Source organism: Ptychodera flava, assembly GCF_041260155.1.
Source record: "Ptychodera flava strain L36383 chromosome 3 unlocalized genomic scaffold, AS_Pfla_20210202 Scaffold_27__1_contigs__length_13241970_pilon, whole genome shotgun sequence".
Lineage (NCBI taxonomy): Eukaryota > Metazoa > Hemichordata > Enteropneusta > Ptychoderidae > Ptychodera > Ptychodera flava.
The window spans coordinates 11699973-11722407 of NW_027248281.1; the positions used below are offsets into that span (position 1 = coordinate 11699973).

The following is a 22435-nucleotide window of genomic DNA, read 5'->3' on the forward strand; positions in this document are numbered from 1 at the left end:
TATTTGTGTTAAGTAACTCTGCGGGGTAATGCACTGTGATCCTAGTATCCTTTTAGCCGAGAGTTGAGTCGAGCAGAAGGTCTCCATGAATTGTAGACAGAACATGGGAGATGGGTGAACATGAAGCATGGAAAATCATTTATTTCATTGACATCACGGGTTTGCTTAGCTCCACAATAAATATCTTCAGAAACTTTGATCAATCCTTTGCGAGCGCTTTGCAGGCGTATCCTGACAGATTTCGCTTTGTGGTACTGGCGTATGAATGATTCAAAACCGAATAAAGCGTCAAAAAAAATTCACGGACAAGCTAAACACCTGATGTTATTTCACTGTGTTTGACAACCGATTCGTTCACTGACGGGCATCCAATCCCTCCCCAGTTACCCCTCGCGTGATGGAGCATGCATGGGGAGATGTTAGATAGTTGGAAGAGCCGCGTAAGTAACATTTTAACTTGCCTCCACTGAACTCGTTACGCGAAACAAGACCAGAGGGGAATTGGGAATTTGTGTGTCTGAGAACTTATATAACTTTTCCAACACCTGGTTCAAAGCCATGGGGATGTATGAAACCTTCAGCAGGCATATCGTGACATTGGGCCTGCTCATCGGTAAGTCAGCTTTTCACTTTCATTACGGAGTATCGTCCAGTTGGCTGGGCTATGAACAAACGTATTACCTCCATGGTCTGAGCATGTTCACACAGCTGGTGTGCTCGATCGCCGCGTAGATCGTTTTGATAAGAATGCAACATATAATTGTGTTACTGAATGAGCTATTGGTCAAAACAAGACATGTGCGCACGTATACCTTGTTGCTTAATCGTATTTTTCTCAATTTCACAATGCATTATTCGTGGTTAGACCAATGCAACGATAATTTCGAATGTTTTTTGAGTCACTGTGGTGAGGGCTTGGCAAACCAAACTCGAAAGAGAGTCGTTCCATTCAGGCAATCTATGGACCAAAACAGGACACGGTCGTACTTACTTGTGCCAATCACAGGAGATCTCACTCACTCACCAAAATGACCACAATCGCCCTAGATTCCTCGAAGAAAGTGAACGTTCATGCTGAAAAAGTCAGTTTAGTTGATTGTAGTATGCGCCTTGAAAGTGAAAGACGTAACCTTTTGCTCAAACTTTTCCTCAGCGAGACTTCCAAAATTACTCTTATCAAATCAATTATAAAAAGTCATTGACTGCAGAATTTGGTAGCCTACGAGAGAAATAAATTACCTGGCATTTACCAACACTTGAATTCAGAATGACCGCCATGCCCGTCTTAACTCTGTGAGGAAATAACACTTTACTTTTCCAAAAACTAAGAAGATGGAATTTTCTTCTTACTCCATCAGCTTTAAAATGAGCCCCGAAAAGAGGTAGACTAGTGCAATAAGTTTAGTGTTCCAATATCTGTCTCCGATGTGCATTCTACATTAAATACATTAAACGTGACAAAAAGAGTTCAAAAAACAAAATAAACAACCTTATCAGACTTGTGATAGCGCTGATATGTCGATAGCATTTTCCCTCAACACTTCACGTGTTTTTGTCACCTATGTGAAATGGAACAGCTGGTCTACGAATGGACAGGGAAAACCTTTTGGATAATTGTATATCTGCCCCTAGTAATCAAATATATTGAGTAAATAAGCAAGCGAGCGAACAAACACAGAAACGAAAGTAAATAAAAGGGGCTAGTAACTGTAACTTTTGATGATTTTTCCCCATTATTTTTGTTTCTGATATCAGCTCTAGTTTGTCGTTTTTCTCCGAAAGCATGTCGACATAACATAGTTTACCTTGTCAACACAGCTCATACACGTGTAAAATGCGCTGTTATAGGTTTCATTTGAATTATCGTCCGGACAAAAGTCACTTGAGAACAATGGCAATGCAGTCTACACATGTAAAGGCTGAGTTGACAAGCCCAAAAGGAAGCTGTATCTCAACATGCTTTGGCGAGTAGAACAAGAAATAGCATACTGGCATTTAAATCAGACAGTCCTTCAATTTTTAAGAGAAAATATTTTCATTGCTAGTAGAACTCCTTCATTAGGCCACCGTGAAGGGACGGTGATTAGGCGTAAACTTACCTTTGGCTGTATTAATAGGGTTTCCACGTCAAAGATATATCGGTTAAGGAGCAGGACTGAGAGATGGTCGTTGTCTAGACATTTAAATTTTCTGTTAAACAGTTAACAGAATATACTTGAATAAGTGTGGTCCATAAAAATAGGACCATAAACATTATTGGCCCTAGACTGCCTGCCCACAAACAATAATAAATTAATTGTCAATGTCTATACGACATTATTTAAAATGAATTTAACTTAGAGCAATACACATTCGCAAAAAGTAGCTACCACATTCTTTACGTCTTAGTTATATCGAGACACAGCTAGAAAGATAAAACGTATAATTTCATATCTGTAACAGAGCCTGATTAGTAGCTATGACAGACACTGAGATACATCCCCTGAGGATTTAAAGTTTAACCGATTTTAATGGCATGAGTACGTAAGGATACAATGGTGTAATTCCTGATTTTATCCAGTGCTGTAAACACAGGCAAGAAACACTGGTGCACGGTTAGCGGTGAATATATCAGTATCAATTTTGCTAGTTCTGACATAACAACTGCAAAGGCAGATGTTATTTTCCTGTGTATTTTTCCATGAATGTGCTCAATTTAAGGGTACATTCATAGTACAGATGCACGTAGATATGTGTATACAAGCCACATATCAGTGTCCACTGCACTACACATTCCTGCAGATCGATACTGGTACTGTTACACAAATAAATTTTATATCCTATAGCAAGCACAGTGTACACAGCAAGGTATATAGTTCTGTAGACATACAGGTGCTGCAGGAATTTCAGGCCCTGTAACTGTGCACGAAGCGCTATATACAGTCTTGTAGAAATATATACTATTGCGTATAGAAATTTCAAGTCGTATAACTTTGTACACAGCACTACATGTAAATACAGTCCTGTATATACAGTACTGTTAAATACAGAAATTTAAGGTCGTGTGAGACACTCTTCTGTACAAGGAATGCACCCAACAGTGTTCAGGTGGTGGCTATTGCAGAGATGTTCTACCAATTATGAACTGACATAGACGTGTACCTTCACACCAGGGTTCTGACAGGAACTATACAGGGCCAATAGCAGGATTGAACGTTTTTGCTGTAAATGGTACTGTTATACTATCCCTACAGTGGGATTACTTAAAAGAACAGGATATATTTCTCTCATACACTAATACTACTTAGAATTTACAAATTGTAAAGAAACTATGGGCAGATTTAATAATGGAAAATTTTATTTGAATAACGAGATTTCTTGTACTACTTTGTGATGTTTTTCTCTAGCATTCAAATATTGAAACTCGCAACAGGTTCCGGCGCAACACAGTGAACAGCAAAAATAAAACTTCCATTGGTCAGCGGTACGTCCTTTATTTACAGTCAAAGCCGGGGCCATCCCTTTGTTAATGTGATGAGAGATACATACATTTGTTGTCCAAAGTTCGTGCCCAACAACTACCTGTTGCCGATCGAGGCCGACTAAGGCCATTAGCTTACTTTATTTACGCTGAGTACGATATAATCAGACTTTTATTTGGTAATGTCAGTAAAGCAGTGTGCGATTGACAGGCACTTGTGTGATCCTGCATATGGATGCGGAACGCTATAACACAATTATTGAATAGCCGCTGACGTAAACTGTAACTTTTCTGTTTGAGAACATCCAAAATAGAACATGAACATATCAACATATTGATGACATTTAAGAACAGCAAAAAAAAAAAATCGACAACCGCCCAATGGCCATTAGATTGGCCTCAGTGTGTCGCATGACGGGATTACAATTGGCGTGGAGAAATGGGTTACTCAAAAGTGAAACAGGAGACATAAATGAATTAGAAATATCGATGATTTTATAAGAGTGAACCCCCTGTCAAGTGTGATGTTCAAGTTTTCGAATACTATATCACACCGCATATTCGTTTGAACATGGCTGCTGTAAATTAGGAATACTTTCTTGATGTTTAGTCATGATAAATTTAGAGGTATCACTTGAGTGTTGAACGTTGGTGTGCAACCAAAACCAGTGTCTTTTTATGACATTGTAAGTGATGTTGAAGACTCCTCTTTGATGTACAAGTCCGGAAGCAGTAATTCTAAAATAAGTTACGTGACAGTCTTCTTGAAAATATTAAACAGCGTCACGGTGTTTACTTTTGTTTTCGATGTAGAGTCTGATTAGTGCGACTCATATATCGTGACGTATACTGTCTGTCTTTTTCACGAAACACTTCACAGAACAAAGGTGTCGCCTACGACTTTCATCGTGACTTTTCTCTTTGTATGTTATCATGCCGAACGTCTTGGTGCAGCGTTGTGTATGCCGACGTGTTTGTCAGCATCTGGTACCGAACCCCGGGTAAACCCCAGCACGGTCTTATCAACACCCAGTAATGCATATACACGACGTGAGTTCACCCGGCCCGACTTTTACATTTCACGTTTTTTTTCGGGTTTCAAAGTACGCGCGAGATATTTTACGTCAGTTTTGAAACGAATTAAGAGTTTATCTTTCTCTCTGTTTACGATACGGTTATTTTTGTTGAAATTCTTTTCGTCTGGTACCGAACAACCGGAAAGTAATAGGCTCTTGTTAACATTGCAGTGCGTGAACAGGGCACGAATTTAACCGGTCGCGATACAGTTCACTGATCCCATTTCGTTCCCAGTTACGCGAGCTATATCACGTCGGTTCCGAAAGCAATAACTAGCCGCTGTTTCTTTTCATAATGGAGAGTAAAATATTTCATTTGCATGAAGTATATAACAATATAATTATTTGATCATTTACTATCATTACATTAGCTACCTTCGTCTGTATGCAATTACATGAGTGTAATATCAACATTCCTTGCAACCGTTTGGTATGGCTGAAACATGTTTCATCGGCATATGAATTTTCTTCGATGTTTCCTTTGAGCTAAGACTCTCTTTGAGAAATAAATGCGGTAAGCGGGTAATAACTTCATGTTTGACCGGTGCAATTAAGCATGACCCCGAGATGGCCTAATGATTGAAGGGCCATTTTCTCAAAAGAAATATAAACAAATAGTATCTCTTGGTGACATTATGAGTCCTAAAGTCTTGCCAACTGGTAACGCAATCAACCAAAAACGCAGCTTTTGTGTACGTGAAATTTTATATTGCCTAGCATTATACCACTTAACATGTCATATATACGTAATGGCGAATGTGAGAATACCATGGGGTCCAGTATCTTTTGAGAATAATTTTACTCATCAAATCTTTAAGCGGTGAGTGATAATGATGTTGGAAATGTAGCATGAAGGGATCGAAATCTGGTGTTCAGCTTTAAACGACAAAAAACACACCACGACTGGTGAATGCACACGTAGTATTGTTAACACAGAGATCATTCGATGTCTTCGTGTGAGGTTAGTTGCTTTCGGTCTCGATTGTAAACATCATGGAATAAATTTCCAGTACGTGATGCTGACATAAGGAGCGATTTGTCTTGTTTTTCAAATCGAAGTCAATGAAAGATTTGTTTGTCTGAATTTTGTTGACCAGTGTTCTAAATATTGACTTTACAGATGCTTTCCTCTGACCTTTCAAAACATCAAATCAAAAGGAGATAAAGTGAAAGTAGATCATGATCAATAAAGTCTAGAAAATATGGCAACTTCGTTCTTGAAACACTTCACACACAAATCATTCGAAAACGCGCCTGCCCAACTCTGATTTATCAAGCTCTGATAAGATTAGCAGTACACTTGACAACATAAAACATTCCGAATTTATACTAGGTGAAGATAAGCGTTCAAGATCAAGACGTGACTATCACAGTTAAGCGAAGATTAAGAAAACCACTTGAAACACATAATGAAAAAAGAGGAACTCGGAATGGTAGACGTGAAGAATGTAATGTAAATCGTAACCGGAGAAAGGCATAAAGAAGCCTTGACATGTTATTTTTGCAGTAAAGTAAGGATGAGTGTCGGATCGAGACATAAGAGGGAGCCTGCGAGGAAAAAACTAGCTTTTGAGATAGAAACACTGGAAAAGAAACTAAAAAAAATTAGAACAACGGTTCAAGACGGAAGAGAACCTTGTCTTTGAAAAGGAGATAATATAAACACTTCATATTCTAATGATGTTTAGGCATGATTGTTTGCAAATCTCAAGTCTATGAGTGAATCAATCATTCATCATGACAGCAATGAGGATTTGGTAATAGGGTACGGCTGCAATACTCAGATAATATATTAAATTGAGATATAATATAAGAGGTTACATTTTGCAGGAGATCACCTTGAGTAATATCTTTGACGTCACGGTATGATTTAAAGACGCCAATGTAGCGAAATGGTTGGTTTCTTCATAGACAGTAGTCTCGCTTCTACTGTTTATGGTTTGTTAGTCGGTCGGTTGGCTGGTTGCATTATCAACGATAGCGCGGACTAATTTCTTCTTGGTGCAATCACCATGTTAATTTACATTTTTTCCAAATCTATCCTGGAATTCTAGAATGCTCTCCACACCAAGCTGATCATACTTTTTTCTTCGCGAAGCTTCATACATCGCAACGGCGAGACGAGACTCAGTTCACTAATGTTTGCAGAAGCATGGCGGATACCGCATTCCTCGGTTAACATTAGAGATGCATATGCCTTACAGTTCTGTCACGATCAGTCGTGACACATGAACAGGAAACAATGAATATAATAACTCATGGAACATAGAAGACTGACATTAAATACAGCCAGCAGAATACTATTTCCTATATAATCCCATCACTTAAATGTTTCTTCGCTCATGAATCATATTTATCTTGCAAGAGAACCATTATATATTCTAAAACCATCTTTAGCATAAGAAATTACACTAGGGAGTGCTGCGCAATAAGCGACTGAAAGTGAAGTGATTCGTGCGTTCAACACCAAAGATGGGTCATACGGAGTGATCAGACCACACAATATCAAATTTGAGTGAGTGGTTGTACATAGAATCAACTGATATAATAAGATAAGTTACAGTAGTTCCTGGGGGTTAGCCGATGAGAGAATGTCGTCAATATCTTTCATCTTCTTAATCCTGGCTGTTGGTAAGTTATTGAACTTGTACAAGTAGGGAAGCGGCATAGTGTGTTGATTTAGCACCGCCACGTCAAACTAATGACCGACAAGTATGTGTCGGTCTTTCCCTAGCCATTACGACAGACCCACAACTTAAATAGTTGAAGTCTTAGACTTAGACAGAAAAATGAAAAAGAAATTTCGCATGGTACAAATTGCTATGGATATTAACATGTATGTGAAGGTAAAGTATAACACGGGATAATTTTTTGAGGAGTAGTATGCATGCTGCACAAACTTCTAAGTTTTGAAACATTAAAAGATTGCATGTTAGCACCATGACCAATTCCTCCAAAAATTATTTGGTGCATCCATTTATGTGGGTTCCGTGAACGGCATAAACCCCGGATCGAAAAGGCCCAGGATCGAGATTAACCATTGTGTTGAGAAGATTATGGGGTGTTTCTGTCTTTTGTTCTCCTTTGAAATTGCAATCGTATATAAATATGTTGCTAGAATTTTGGATTAAGTCCGCACAGGGCTCTAAGACAAAACATCATAATACGTGTAGGGACAAATTCAAAATCGCTACTGCGACTTATGTCAGGGTAGCGAATACACAGCCGATCTATCATTATCTGGGGCTATAGTTTTTTGAATAATCATACCACCTAACTCAATAGTATAACATTTTTACAGTTGTTTCACTACTTCTGACCTCATTAGTAAACACACAATGTTCGAACTCTCACAGAGTTGATTTCTTTGCAATCAACTGATATCACCGCGAGATGTTACTGTTACACCTAAAAATGTTGGCAACAGCTAAATTAAGACAGGCTAGTTCCCATAATGCTCACCAAAAAACCACTGTAATGTAGTATTTTAGGTGAAATCAACCAATATTCGTCATAACCTCTATACTGAAGCACATATCCAAACAGAATTACTCATAGCGTATGCCCGGTTGAATATCCTCATTTTTGTTTGTTATATGTATATTTTGCGAAATATACGATTTTCTAACAACTGTCTCAAGCCAATTAATAAGGTCAGACTACAACCAAAAGGAGGTCAAGGTTTGTTTGTATGCATGCTGTGAATACGCATGATGCACGTGACCCGAAATATTGAAAGTAAAAATCAGTCAAGTGATCAAGCGAACGCTTTCCTCTCAGTAGAACGCGCCTTCTAGAACATAAGGACCCCAGTATCGATTCATTGTTGTAGTGAGACACCTGTTGTAATGGACTGGGTGAACATGAACTTGCAATGTGTGTAATGTTGATCTGCATCATTAAACTTAAGTTTGTGAATATTCATTAGATATGAACGTCCTAAATAAGTCGTGCGACTTAGATTCACAGCCATAGTTGTCTGGCTATTATTTGTATATTTTTCTACTGCGTGACTGCTTTACCTCTTTGCAACATTAGCCCCCTTGTCAATGAACAGAATTATTAACAGTCAAACTTGAGCGAAACGCCGCGCCGGAATGAAGAAAATAGTGTAAGACAAGTAACATGCCACAACTCTGTTATTTGGCCGGTTGCTTACCTATTGATAGTTTTGATCAATATTTGGTTTCGTAAGTCAATTGCAAATCCTTGTTCTCCTCCCTGACACGTGTTGAACACGAGGTCTACACGTGTAAAATGCATTATCATTGTCTACATTTGAATTCTTGTCCTCACCAGAATTCACCACATGTAAGTAATGCTAACTCAGTTTACACAAGTGCATGCCGACTTGAAAGGTTCGATACCGTCAGTGCATCGCAACATGCTTTTTGGAGTGGAACAAGAAACTAGCTGGTATTAAAAACATATATACTTAAAAGTATCATCAAAAGCCACAACCGCTGGCACTAGGCAAAATCTTCAAACAGCTTTAAAGTTAGTCATTCACGCACAAAACTGCCATAGGCAAATGTAGTGAGCATAGTGTTAGCAACAAGTAATGCCTATGCCTCATCAACACTACCTTGTCAGTGTGCTCTGATCCTGATTCAATGGTTTGATGTATTGTGCGGGAACAGCACTACAAGCAGGCTCGTATTTCAACTCAAGTTTTGGAGAATACGCTTACTTATACGATCTACAACTACTCTCAACCGTCTTTGGCAACGATGTACCATCGATCCACTGAACTTCATAGCACAGACGTCGACTCAGCTAGTGAGTATCAGTGTTGGCATGACTTTATATCGAATACATTATATAATGCTGGTGTCTGCTTTGAAATATTTTCGTGTAGGTTATGCCCACTGCAGTGTGTGGAACAGTCACAGATGATTGTAATTTGTGTTTCAAGAAGAGATAGCACTGTTTGTAGAATGACATAATTTGATGGAAGGATCTTAGACTAAACATGCACAACCAAGCATATGCATTAATTCCGTTATGGTGACATATTTACTGGTTTCTGAGCATGTGACTTGTCCATTGGTCCAGTTGACGTGTTCAGTCCAGGTTTTAGGCATTGCCGTGACAGGGGACAAAAGATTGTAATAAGTATTAAATTATAGAGGAGACGTTCATGTGTATCAAAATTTGTTTTATTGTAAATATCAAAGACTTAATGCAATATAAAGCATACTCATTTTCCCCAGCAAAATCTTCCCTTCTTCCTGTGGTGCTTTCCTAATTTTAACATCCGATGTGATTTTGCCAGGGTTGTTCCAGTGTTTTCCATTCCTGTCTTCTTGCAAACAATTGTCTAAGTGTGATCATTTTCTTCTAACGAGGCTCCTCAATCCGGTTTTCCAAATAATATTTGCGATTGAGTTGGGCGAACAAACCGACTTGCTTATTTCACAGTAATTTTTTCGCTCAAATAAGTCCAGTATGTCTCATTTCAATCACGTGTACAGAGAAGAAGACAAATCGTCATCAATACCAAGCACCTTGATTATTTTTATTGTTTATTTATAATTTTCCGTAATCAAAAGTATTCTTCATTAATTTTTATGAGTTGAAAAAAAAAGCTGCTGTCTTTTCAAATGTTTACTTGTGTATGATACACACGCAGCAATAAAATGTTTGTTTGGTTTTTTTTCTAAAAAACAATTACTCGTTAAGATGGCGTTGCACATTATACAGGATCTATTTTTATCAAACAATCATTCAATTTATATTAATTTGTTAACCCAAGATTAAATGTTATTTGGATTCACCTTTGAGTCCCCTACCTTGAACTGCAGTCATTCGGCACTAGAGCAATGTAACATATTTCTTGTGGCAACTTCAGTAATGTGATAGACCTTTTTAAGTAATACCAGCAATCGTAAATTTGGTGAAAAGGATGTGTACGTGAATGCAAAGGTATCCAGATTACCCGACTTCCAGGTCAGTCTTTCATCCTTTGCCTCATGATTATACATAGTGCAAATTGTCGTTTTTTTATTACCTGCAATATGTAACCATTTCATTCTTTGAGCACACTTTTGCCACCTGGTCCGGGGTCACTTGTCGTGATTTTGGCTTCTGTGTGCATTTCGTGAAGACTCTTGTCAACATATATCATTTTGTTCCTTAATACCTGGACAGTCCAAAAAACATTGTTGGCATTTTTTCTTTCCACTTTGTCAAGGTCAAATTCAAGGTCATTCGTTACTCAGCAAATTCCACTTATTAAGCATTGCAGTGCATACAAATTGGCTATAATCATTGACAAAACTACTTCATAGTACCTTCAGTGGTGTAAAAGAACTTAACAGCTCATAATAGATTTAAAATACATTGTTTGGGGCATTATTGTTTCTTTTTTTAACCGTTTTATGTGGATTTATATTAAGGATTTGCTTGTGTTGCAGTTGTACATCGTAACCCATGCATAATGACATGGATCAGTTTCTGACATGCACTCGCTTGACAACTACATCATAGACTTTATTTTATCAATTTCTGTGCATTTCAGCGTAAGCCATCCGCATTATTACCAGCTCTGGTAGGTTGTAAAATCCAGACCTCTGCGCAGAATTTAACTAGTGTAGACTGGATTGCTGTGCAGCTAACAGTGTACTCTTTGATTGTAGTAAGAGCAAGTCATCCCTTTTTCCTCGCATTTCTCTCCAAGTCGTGTAAAACGATTTGGATGTTTCCTTAGTAATAATAGCAGGAATTAGAGACTTGTTACTAAACAAGGGCTACATGTAGAAGCCATTTATCAAAACTAAGCCTCTGCACTGAGAAATATAGGCTAGCTATTACCTGTGTCTTTTAAAAATCAACTCCAGTACACATAATGTTGTACTAACCAAGACACCCATTGTTAGAACATTGATATAGAGTACGGAAAATGATACATTAACAATAGGTTTATCCTTTATTGAGACACAGGTTTAGTCCATAGGTTATTTAGGGTTAAAGACTACAAAAGAAGTCAAAGGCAGTGTTAGTAGTTTCTCAGAAACCGTTGTCCAAAGGATATTTACTCGATATTTTAACGTCACGGAATAGTCAACAATTAGTGATTGCATTTCACATATAAATATTTCACATAACTGACATTGCAGGCACATAATATCGTCAAAATTTTCAGTATGGAAAAACATACCATTCCTCCAAAAAGAGGACGTTCTGAAACAGATTTACAGTCTTTTTCAGAACGTTCTCTTTATGCCTGATACGTCAGGAAGCAAGTGGTGAGCTTGTGTCAATTCCCACTGCATATGACACTGTGCTGGAGTTTGTTCACCAGAGAGGTGAATTTGATGATGGTGTCTTTCCAGAAATAAGTTCAAGACTCAGGGATGATGATTCTTTTTCCCTTCGAGCTTGTGGTGCTAGCTGGCATAGGGAATGCTATGCAAATACTTGCCACAGAGGTCTACTCCAGAGAGCAACATTGCGCTATTAAAAAGCATTACAGCAAGGTGATAGCTCTGTATTATCATTAGGTAAAGCAACTTTAAACCTCATCTATCATGGAAAGTGCTGGTTCATCTGAACCTAAAGTTGCTTTCACTAGACCATCAGCTTGTACATACGACAAAAGCATGTGTTTTTTCTGTCAACAATATAGTTTTTCTTTGGGTCCTCCTTGGGAAAACTACAAAGGGCAATAAACAAAGGAAAATCAGACTTGTTAAAAGTCAGACTCCGTGGTGCAATAGATCCAAAGGATGCTAGAGCCATTGATATTAAATATTACAAAAGATGTTGGACCAAAAACGTTGAAAATATCTTGAGAAATTGAAACACAAATGCAGACTTATACTCATTGTGTGAGAGTGCATCTGCAAATGTCGGTAATGACAGTACCACTATGCTTGCTGCTGATATAGAATTTTTCTCCTTGTTGGAAAATGCTTTCGCTGAAGGAGCTGTTTTTAACCTGGGAGAAGTACATGACTCATGTTTGGCAATACATAAGGAACATGGAATTGTGTGATCGTATTACTTTTATAGCTAAACTTTCTTCAGATTAGAGTTATGGCATAAAAAGTCATTGACCTTTGACAGGAAATGTTAAGGACCGGTCAAATTCTTCGGCGGCAGTGAATTATTTTTTGCCGGTGTCAAAAAGTGGCCGACCTCCCTATTCCAACTTTTGAAAACAGGATGACCCCCCTGTGCGCGACAAAAGGTGGTTTTCATGTTATTTGTAAGCTAGGACCTTAAAAGTGTCAATTCTAAAGTTTGAATACAGTATTTGAATGAGCTGTGAATGTATTCCACGCTTTTTATGCATAACCAGATCACCAGAACTGTTATAAGACAAATGTAAAATTTGTGAAATTTTAGTGCATTTTGCTTTCTATAACTGAATTCTCATAGAGGAAACAGAAAAGTATCAGGAAGTTGTCATGCGGACTGCATATTTAATAATGATTAGTACACTTTGCAAAACAGACTTTCAATTTACAGACAACAAGATATTTCTGACATATATCTATGATAATACTGCGCCCTAAGGGCGCACCGAAAAATATTAAACATCCAGATATCTCTGATATATATATATATATATATATATATATATATATATATATATATATATATATATATATATATATATATATATATATATATATGTGTGTGTGTGTGTGTGTGATATATGAAAGTCATGCGGATGAAGGAAAGGACGTGATTAAAGATATGTTTGATATTTTTAAAGTAATGGGCCTGAAGGGCGCGCCGAAAATCTTTAAGCATAAAGATATCTCTGATATATATGTCTGATATATTTCAGTTTCGCGCTTGTGGAGGGGGGGGGGAAGCTCTCAAAAATGTGTCTTATTATTATTAAAGTTACGTGCCCGAAGCGCACTCCGAAAATGCAACTCAATGATGAACTTTGTGGGTGGCAAGATGCATTTTAGGCAAGTATGAGCACGTGTCGACCCCCCCCCTATTTGGCATTTCAGAAACACGGTGACCCCCTCTATCACCAAGTCAAAAACAGGTTGACCCCCTGAATCCACCCCAAACGCCAAAGAATCTGACCGGTCGCCCTTAGACATGTGATTTCCTGAAACTGTTGTATAAGTTTTATGAATCTGATATTGTATACAAGATAATCAATGTGATGTTTATGATATGGAAAATCAATGTGATATTTAAAATATGGAAAAATTAGAAAGAAATTTCATACTGACCTTTAATTGACCTTTGGTAAAGTAGTTCTATATATTCTTAATGCAATAGCCGTTTTTTCAACAAACCTAAATGTTAATGATTGTAAGGAATAATCCATAACAAAATGTGTGTTTCCAAAAATCATTTTGTTGCAAACTGGGCATAAAAATATTTTTATAGCCAAGAATAACTGATTTTTGTTGATTTTAAGAAAATGACCTTGAAATGACCTTCATAGTTGTCAGAAAAAATGCCAACAATGTTTTTTGAAAATCTTGGCCATTAAGTAAATCGATGAGCTAGGTTGGCAAAAATCTTCACTCAAATCACACGGAATGACAATTGACCCCGGACTACTGCTTCTTGAATGTATTTTATATGAAGGTTTTCTGTTTCATCAACGCGTCACCTTAACTTTACTGTAAATTTTTCTAGACAAGTAAAGATCTCGATGAAATACGCTTTGCATAAGAAGGTTTTACTTGGTGGCGCCAAACAATGCCTTCACATTGTAGGCGTTTTGTCATACGTATCCAGCAACGGGACTTTCCCTTTCACAAGAACTGCAAGCGTACGATAAAAACAAAGCCTTCTTGGACATTATGCCTCATTTTCAACTTGTCGTTGGTCAGTTTGCTACATTTGTTTTCGGTGAGTGACAATTCTAGATGCTAATGTGGTCATATTTCAAATGTTAGTACCGTAACGCATCGTATTTAGCTATGGATTACGTTTGCCGGTGACTCTATGCTACTATTCGTCGCTGTCGTCGCTAGGTTATTCCACTTTTTCAACAAAGGGAGTCAACTTCCGCATCGACTCGCTACAGAAGACAGACGAGTGTTAGATCCGACATGCTGCTTTTAAGTCATGTCAATTTGTATGCTAATTTTCTATATTTCATGTCAGCCAACATAGGGCACTTGCCGATACTATGATTAGTAATATGACGTCATAGGGGATTTCAAAATTACAGTGAAAACCATTCATGCCTTAGCATGCCAAGTTGACGTAGGGCCCATGAATGAGCATTCTGGACTGAAGAAGCGACAGGCATGTTTTGGACTCTTTAATTTCCTTGAAATCAAAATGTTTTTTTCCACAACAAGAGATTTAAGAGTTTTCGTCGTTGAGAACAGACCATGTGCATGTATGCATACATACATACATACGTACGTACGTACGTACGTACGTACGTACGTACGTACATACATACATACATACATACATACATACACACATTGTTTGAAAATGACATTGAACACACTATTTTTATGACATTTTTGCATGATCAGTGTTTGAGTCACAATATTCAAAACCAAAACATGGCAATACATTTTGTAGAAAACAGTTCTCAGTTTGCCAGAGATTGAAGATCAAAGAATATGTAGTAATAGATAATCCGTGACCTTCTTGAGTCATTTCTCCATCTGCCAGTTTCCAATGAAAAGCCTGAAGTTAATTAAAATATAAGTTTTTCTGATTATGAATGATGAATTCACAACAGTTCAGAGGGGGTGTCCTCCCTCTCGCATCGAAAATTTTGAGAAATTGCAATGGTGCAATTTGAGAGGTGTTTCAATTTATTTTGTACCAAAAATTGAGTAGCCCCCTCTCATTCCTCCGAACCCGAGGCCGTAAATAATGACAGCTCCTTTAAGGTGTAATGGACGTATCTATCATTGCAATTCTTAACAGTAATGCAAACGCTGTGTCATGATATTGGTAAAGAAGTGTTCTTCAGTGAAATTGATCTCAATTTGGGGTACAGTACTGTTACTGTATTGATTTATTTCTCTTTCGTTTCAGTATTACTGTCAATCGCGGATGGTCAAGCGGACGAGAAGTATTGTAAAATTATACAGAATTCAAAGAATATGAGTGTGGACGAAGGAGGTACAATAGAAATGAAATACGCAGTAGACCTTTGCAGTCCCTTTCAATGGAATTCGACGCTTGAAGTCGATGTCTATCAATTGGGACACGATGGACCGAGTAGTGAGAGAGTGGTTCTTAAATCGCATGGTGAACCTGAGACCCTCGCGTCTGGACGTTCGCTTGTGATAATCAAGGAGGTAGGTTGCAGTGCACTAAGTGTCAGCTTCAAGCAGGAAGATTGTAGGAAAAATTGCTCTGGCACTTACCGGACTGAAATCCGGTTCATTGAAGAACAGAAAGGACAGGGAGTAAAATCGAACTTTCTCAAGAAGCAATGTCAAACAGAGACGGTCCTGAACGTTGAGGCAGGGAGTCGTTCAAGTCAGGGTAAGTTTTATGACCAGAGACGAGGCCCCGTGCTAATAATTATAATTATGGGCTCAAACTAACTTGACGTTGGCACGTACTGGTTTCAATCGTAAATTCCCTGTCGCTCACTCGTCTCAGAAACTATCATTTCTTTTGTTGAATCCTTCCACCTAAATTATTAGATTTGCAAATAAAAGGAGATGCCGTCATGTGAACTTAGCCAGCATATTGAATAAATTTTTTTTTGAAAAACTTCAATCAAAGTAAAACAATGTTTTCTGAACCAATGGACCTTAAAGGCGTCCCAGTCGGTCGTGCGTTTGCAGCCATATTGTCATTTACGAACAAACTTCAATAACAAGGAACAAATATTTAAATATTTTTTCCCAGAAGAAAACATTATTGCAGCAACATTGACAAGTTCGGCTTTATAATTTTTTTGACCTTTTTAGGACGAATTTGGATTGCTTCTGATTTATTTTTACAAAACTCAGTAACTGCGAGGACTAGGCGTTTGTGTTTTGGGATGTTAATTTGTATGAGTCAGATTTGTTTCTTTAAAATGTTGAAAGACCTTGGATGACCTTTTACCTTATGCCACATAACTAGATGTATCAGAGAAGGGATTTGTGTTTCTTTTTTAATATCGACCGGTATGCAACAAAGATGTTTCAAGGTTTGGGATGACCTTTGATGAGTTTTGCCTTATATTTGTGTATCTCAGCTCCTATAAGGGCTAGAGTTTTCGATTTTGTATGATGCTGAAGAGTATGAGACTAATAGAATTCCACAAGCCAATGGACTGAGATGGAATGTTTTACATGATTTTGTGACTTTCTTTCTTACACAAGCTGTACGCGACGTGAGACAGAATTCCCCCAACGAATGTGAGACATTCCATCTCTGTCCCTGTGATTATATTTCTGAACTTCCTTCAATATTTAGGAAAATTTCACTTATCCTATTTTGTTGTATGAAGCACCATTGTCATCAATAACATGCTTTGATTGATATCATTCACCTTTGAAAAATTAAATTAAAATCCACTCACATTTAATATGCGATACATGCTAAATGATGAAGGTTTCCTTAATTATTTGGAAATGTATCAGTCATAATAACCACATTATTCTCAAAATATTCCGTAACTTTTGACCTAATTTCTTACATCCAAGCAGAAATGAGGGCTAGAAATTTGGTTCCTTATGAATAGTGAATAGTATGCAAAGAAATCATTTGCCAACTCCTTGCATGACCTTGCATGACGATTAAAATAATCTCACATATTTCAGTAACTATAAGGGCTAGAGTTTTGATTTTTGGGATGATGATCAATAACAGAATGCTTTTTCTAAAATTGTGGATGACCTCAGTTGACCTTTGATCTAATTTTGATGTATTTTAGACACTGCAAGACTAGACTTTTTGGTTTTGTTTATCTTAACTCGAAAGTACGCAAACGGAATATTGCGAAAAACTTGTTGGATGACCTATGACCTTTGACCTTCTTTCAAGTAGCTCAATATCAATAAGGGCTAGAATTTTAATTTTGTTTGATGACTTCCAATACCATATATTTGGGATGACCCTGCATGAAATTTGACCTACTGTCACGTATCTCAGAAACAACAAGGGCTAGAATTTTGGATACTTATATTGACCTTTATACAGATAAAATATTTCCTCGAAAAGCTTTAACGACCTTTGACCTACTTTCCTGTATCCCTGCAATGCAACAGATACAGGTAATAGACATCAGATCAGGTCCAATAATCGTTATCATTCAAGGTAACTAAGAAATTTACCAGGTCCAAGGAACATATTGAAAATGACAAAGGCAATGGGGTCATCTTGAACCACAAAATAGTGGTGGTACCAGGTGTCCGGAATGGGTAAGCGTACCCTGCCAGCTAGCCGCACCCTTCAAGATTGACCCAAAGCGACAAATCAATTGTTATTTGGTAAATTCACCAAATTACTTTTGTGAGTCAAAATTTGGTATGCTGTCACTCATCATTTGAGTAACAGACAGGTAATATTTTGATACAACATCTCCTTATCTACCATAGAACTTCTTAAATGATTTCACTAATCTATTTTCTGAGAATATGGGGCAGCAATTTAAGCTAATCACTCTCAGAACAAGAACCTCATTAATTATGCGCATACCTTATTTGAGCCTAAAGGGCCTAAAAAGGCTTAAACAAATTCTTCAGCTTTCATACAGAGCAGTTTTGACATACAACAAATTCTCTGCTTACAAATCGGACTAAAATTTTCTTTTGTTACACAGTTCAGTCATGCTTTGGCCTAGGTGTCAATGCTTGCAGCTTTAATTAGATTAGCTCTCCTTACCTTCAGCTTTGCTATATGAATAGAGGTTATTGTCAAACCTTCTTTTCGCATTTGTCTCTTTATGTGCAGTTTTTCATGTGCTTATCTGACAAATTATCTTTCTATTTCTCTCGTCAGCCACAACAAATGAAATCCGATGCGTGCCCAAGGACCAACATGTCCCTACCGGTTCCACTTTAGTTTCTGAGAGCTTAGAAGATGTCATTGGCCCCACAGTATCAACACACAGACGTTAGTAGATTTCATTGTTGTAGCAGTTGTGTAATAAAATGCTTTGAACTCTAATCTAATAATGAAGGAGAATTGGAAAAAGAAGTATAGTGTAATAATGAGGGTATGGTGATGATGATGATGAGGCCACAATCTGCATGCTGGCCTATTTCTTTGACATACGTCTCATGAAAAAGTCACAGAAAACTTTGATGAAAGCTGCCTCAGAAAGTATGATTAGTGAAGTATACTACTGCCCTTTAAATTGTACATAGTGTTTTTTTTATTTTTTGTTAACAAGGCTTCATCGAGACCACGAAACCGAGCAAGAAGCGATTTACAGCCGGAAAGACTTCTACTTCCGATGGTTCCCTGTCTGTCTCGACAATAAAACCTTATGAGGGCGTTATGAGACGAAACAATGACGTTGCCGAAACGGGAGTGTCCTCTACTTTAATATTGGTTTTTGCATTAGCAGTGTTCAGTGGGATTCTCTTGATAGGATTGGTGCTGATGGCGGTGATGTATTCAAACAGACCAAGAAATAGAGAAACAAGTGAACACATCGTACGCTTCACGGCTGGACAACCTGCACCGGTGGATGTGTGACTTAAATCATATCGCTGAAGAGACTGTAGTGCAGACGGAACGCGTTGCGTTAAACCAGTCCTATAAAGTCTGGGCGTGTGGTACGGGTATTTCCGTCCAAACTCCTCAGGGACCTATCACTATGATCATCCATGTGTGAAAGGCATTTTATTTAAAGCGTACTTGCAGAACATAATGTTGACCGTTTCGTTATGCAAAAGAGTTCTTTTATCACAATGGAAGCAAAAAAATTAATAACAAAGATGGGTACAGCAGTCAATATGAAACTTGTAGCTAAGTTGTGCACATGATTCCTGACATTACGCCAATGCTACAAAATCTTAACGATACATAGCGTGTAGATCCATTCTCCTAAGCTAAGTTCGCTTAACACCAATGATTGTAATGATATTGCAATTATTAGCATAGTATCGACTGGCACTAAAAAATTTTGAAAGGGTATGTAAACAACATCGAACAAATGTAACTATAGTATCATACAGTACGACCCACCATATCCAATCTTTTTTCAGAAGTGAAGATCCGACTAAGCAGTAATTTTTGTTCAAAGAGTTGAGGAGAAAATGGCCACCATTAGTTGAGCCAAAGTCACTGTAGATTTATGCCAGTCACTGTCAAACACTGTCATTCAAAGTCACTTCTATTTAACGTGTAAAAGATACTGATTGATTATCCCAGTGAAGTTATTATAATTTGCACGGTTATAGATGCAAAAGCCGCCAGAGGCTTGTTATTCATTGCTATATTATAGGAGCGTGTCATTTACGATTGAACAAGAGGTCTCGCCGGCTTATGTAATGCGGACCCTCAACTAGCACAGACGCCTATATGCGGAGACAGTGTGCATTCCTCTGTAATAGCCGAAGGTGCATGCTATGTATCCTTCGAATCAACAATAATCGATCCCTGACGCTGAATTTCTGTTTGACGACAATTGCTGCACAAAATGTGATTCTGCCTTCTCCACCCTTTTCTTACCAATTTTAACGCCACAAACACATATTAATAAAATGTAATAGCAACAATCCCATTTGAAGGGGGGACATACACTCGATTTGGGTAAAATTCACTCCATATAGCATTGGCAACCAAAGCGAGTGCAAAATATCGCGCATTGTACACAAATCCCGTGTTTACCGGCCTGAGGTTGGGGTTATTGCTTAAATATTTATTCATATCTTATGTGAGCTATGAGACTTTGTTTAGGTATCCGTTTAAACGCGAGAGTCACATGAGGCATTTCATTAACTTTTTCATCGTAACGAGGATCAAAATTCCACAGTAGTACCATATTTGCTCTCTTTTCGCCCAATTCATTTCCGACATATGAATTTTTTGGCCGTAAAACATGGTCCAATATTATAACGTCTTATAGTTACATTGACCCAGTAATTTGTTTTACCTTGAGTTACTGAAGTTGATAGCAAGACCTCAGCGAACATAATATCAACATGGTTAACTAAAATGATGTGTTCTGTACAGTTATAATATTATATAGGGCTCAACCCTTGATGTCGCGCCAGGGGTTAAGATTGGCAATGTTATTTGTATTGATTCATGATAAACTGTAATTGTTACTTCATAAACGTTTATATGACAACTATGCCCAGTTTCCCTCTGATGAAAGCAGTTCACGTACTTACACGACGTCAAACCCTGCAGCAGGGCAGGTATAGATTTTCTGTAGCGTGTAAAAAACTTGGACAAAAATTGGCAATTTTTACAATGATAACTGCCTATGGCGTTAAACAAGGGACGTATTATGCAATAATTATCATTGCAATGGTAACCGCACTGTCCACCTTCCACTTGCAAGCTGCAAACTATAGCGTTCCGTCTAAAAACTTGCAATTTTTGAATCAAATTATTGACACAGGGGGCGCTCTTCTATAATTCAATCCCAGCATTCTTTGCGTATGCCCCCGTTCATATGCACGACAGTTTTCTCCGTTTATCTATATCAACGATACTTTGTATCAGCGACAAGGTGTATAATAACATTTACTGGCTAATAAAAGAGGTATATTTTATAAAAGGCATGTTATATCATAGTAATTTGTTTCGTATTTGTTTATTTACGAGTACTCAAAAAAACATGGCGGCGCCCAAGAAAGAAGGGTACACTTCCGGTTACTCGCATAGTATATTATGAATAAGCGCATGCGTAGTCAGTAAGCCACTGGCGCGACTATCAATAGATTGTTTTTAATTGTGCACATATTTTTGACTGTGCAAATATATATGACAACATACCGTGTAAGGAGTATTCGTGGATGACGTCAACGACCATATCCAGTGCTTATTATCTCAAACAATTCATATTGGTTTATTTTGTTTAAAGAAATGTAAACTCTAGAGATTTATTTATGTATTGTTTATATAAAGGACGATGATTATCGTCACCTAATGTAAGATTAATGTTCTGACCTATGCCGTTACAGCTAAGCTTATCCAATATCTATTGTTTGAATTCTGTTTAGATGAAGAAAACGACGCATTGTGCGGAAGACGTTTTAGCCCAATAGTTCTTTTACCGGTTCCATGATGCACTGCGCTACGGTATAACAAAGCGTACGTCACTCATAAAACCTTTTAGCCATAGGGTAAATGCAGGGTATGTTACTAATAGAATATAATGGTAGGTTACACCCTGACCTACCTTTTTGTGGATACAAATGCACGAGACATTTTTCGACATTGCAAATTTGTGTAATTGCTCTATAAGAAACCGTTGTACAACACAAAATCAGTTTGCTTTTGTTGTTTTGCATTTGTGCACGAAGTTAGATACAGCCAATGCATTGTGGAATAACCGGGAAAAGGACTATACAACTGTTAGTTGTCATTTACTGTAAACTGCTTACGGTTTATCCTGAATGGAGGCATTATCGTTTTATAAGTTATCGTTGCAATGGCATGGCACATCCACCAACTAATGCAATTCAATGTATCATATCAATTGATCACGCATCGAATACGAAACTTTACCTGTGGATTCAATAACGTTTCTAGATGCTGATGAACTAAGAAATAAATCACATTAAATTTTATGAAATATTTTTGCAACAGTTATTCACTTTATTGTCTATTCATGCGTTGTTGTGTAAGTTGGCACATGGTCTAAAGCAGTGCATTGCTTGGATAATTAAATAAAATTGAGCATTTTGTGATTCTGCTGTATTTATTCATTCACGAGAGGATATATATATATATATATATATATATATATATATATATATATATATATATATATATATATATATATATATATATATATATATATATATATATATAT

At 37.5% G+C, this 22435-nt stretch overlaps 1 protein-coding gene across 1 annotated transcript; it reads left to right on the forward strand.

Annotated features, from left to right (window-relative positions):
* Window positions 1–456: 456 nt before the first annotated feature.
* On the forward strand, window positions 457–22195 carry LOC139126296 (uncharacterized). Its single transcript, XM_070692340.1, has 4 exons — window positions 457–613; window positions 15529–15984; window positions 18439–18552; window positions 18833–22195. The coding sequence occupies exons 1-4, from the start codon at window positions 559–561 to the stop codon at window positions 19138–19140; spliced, it is 933 nt and encodes a 310-aa protein (XP_070548441.1). The 5' UTR covers window positions 457–558; the 3' UTR covers window positions 19141–22195.
* Window positions 22196–22435: the final 240 nt, after the last annotated feature.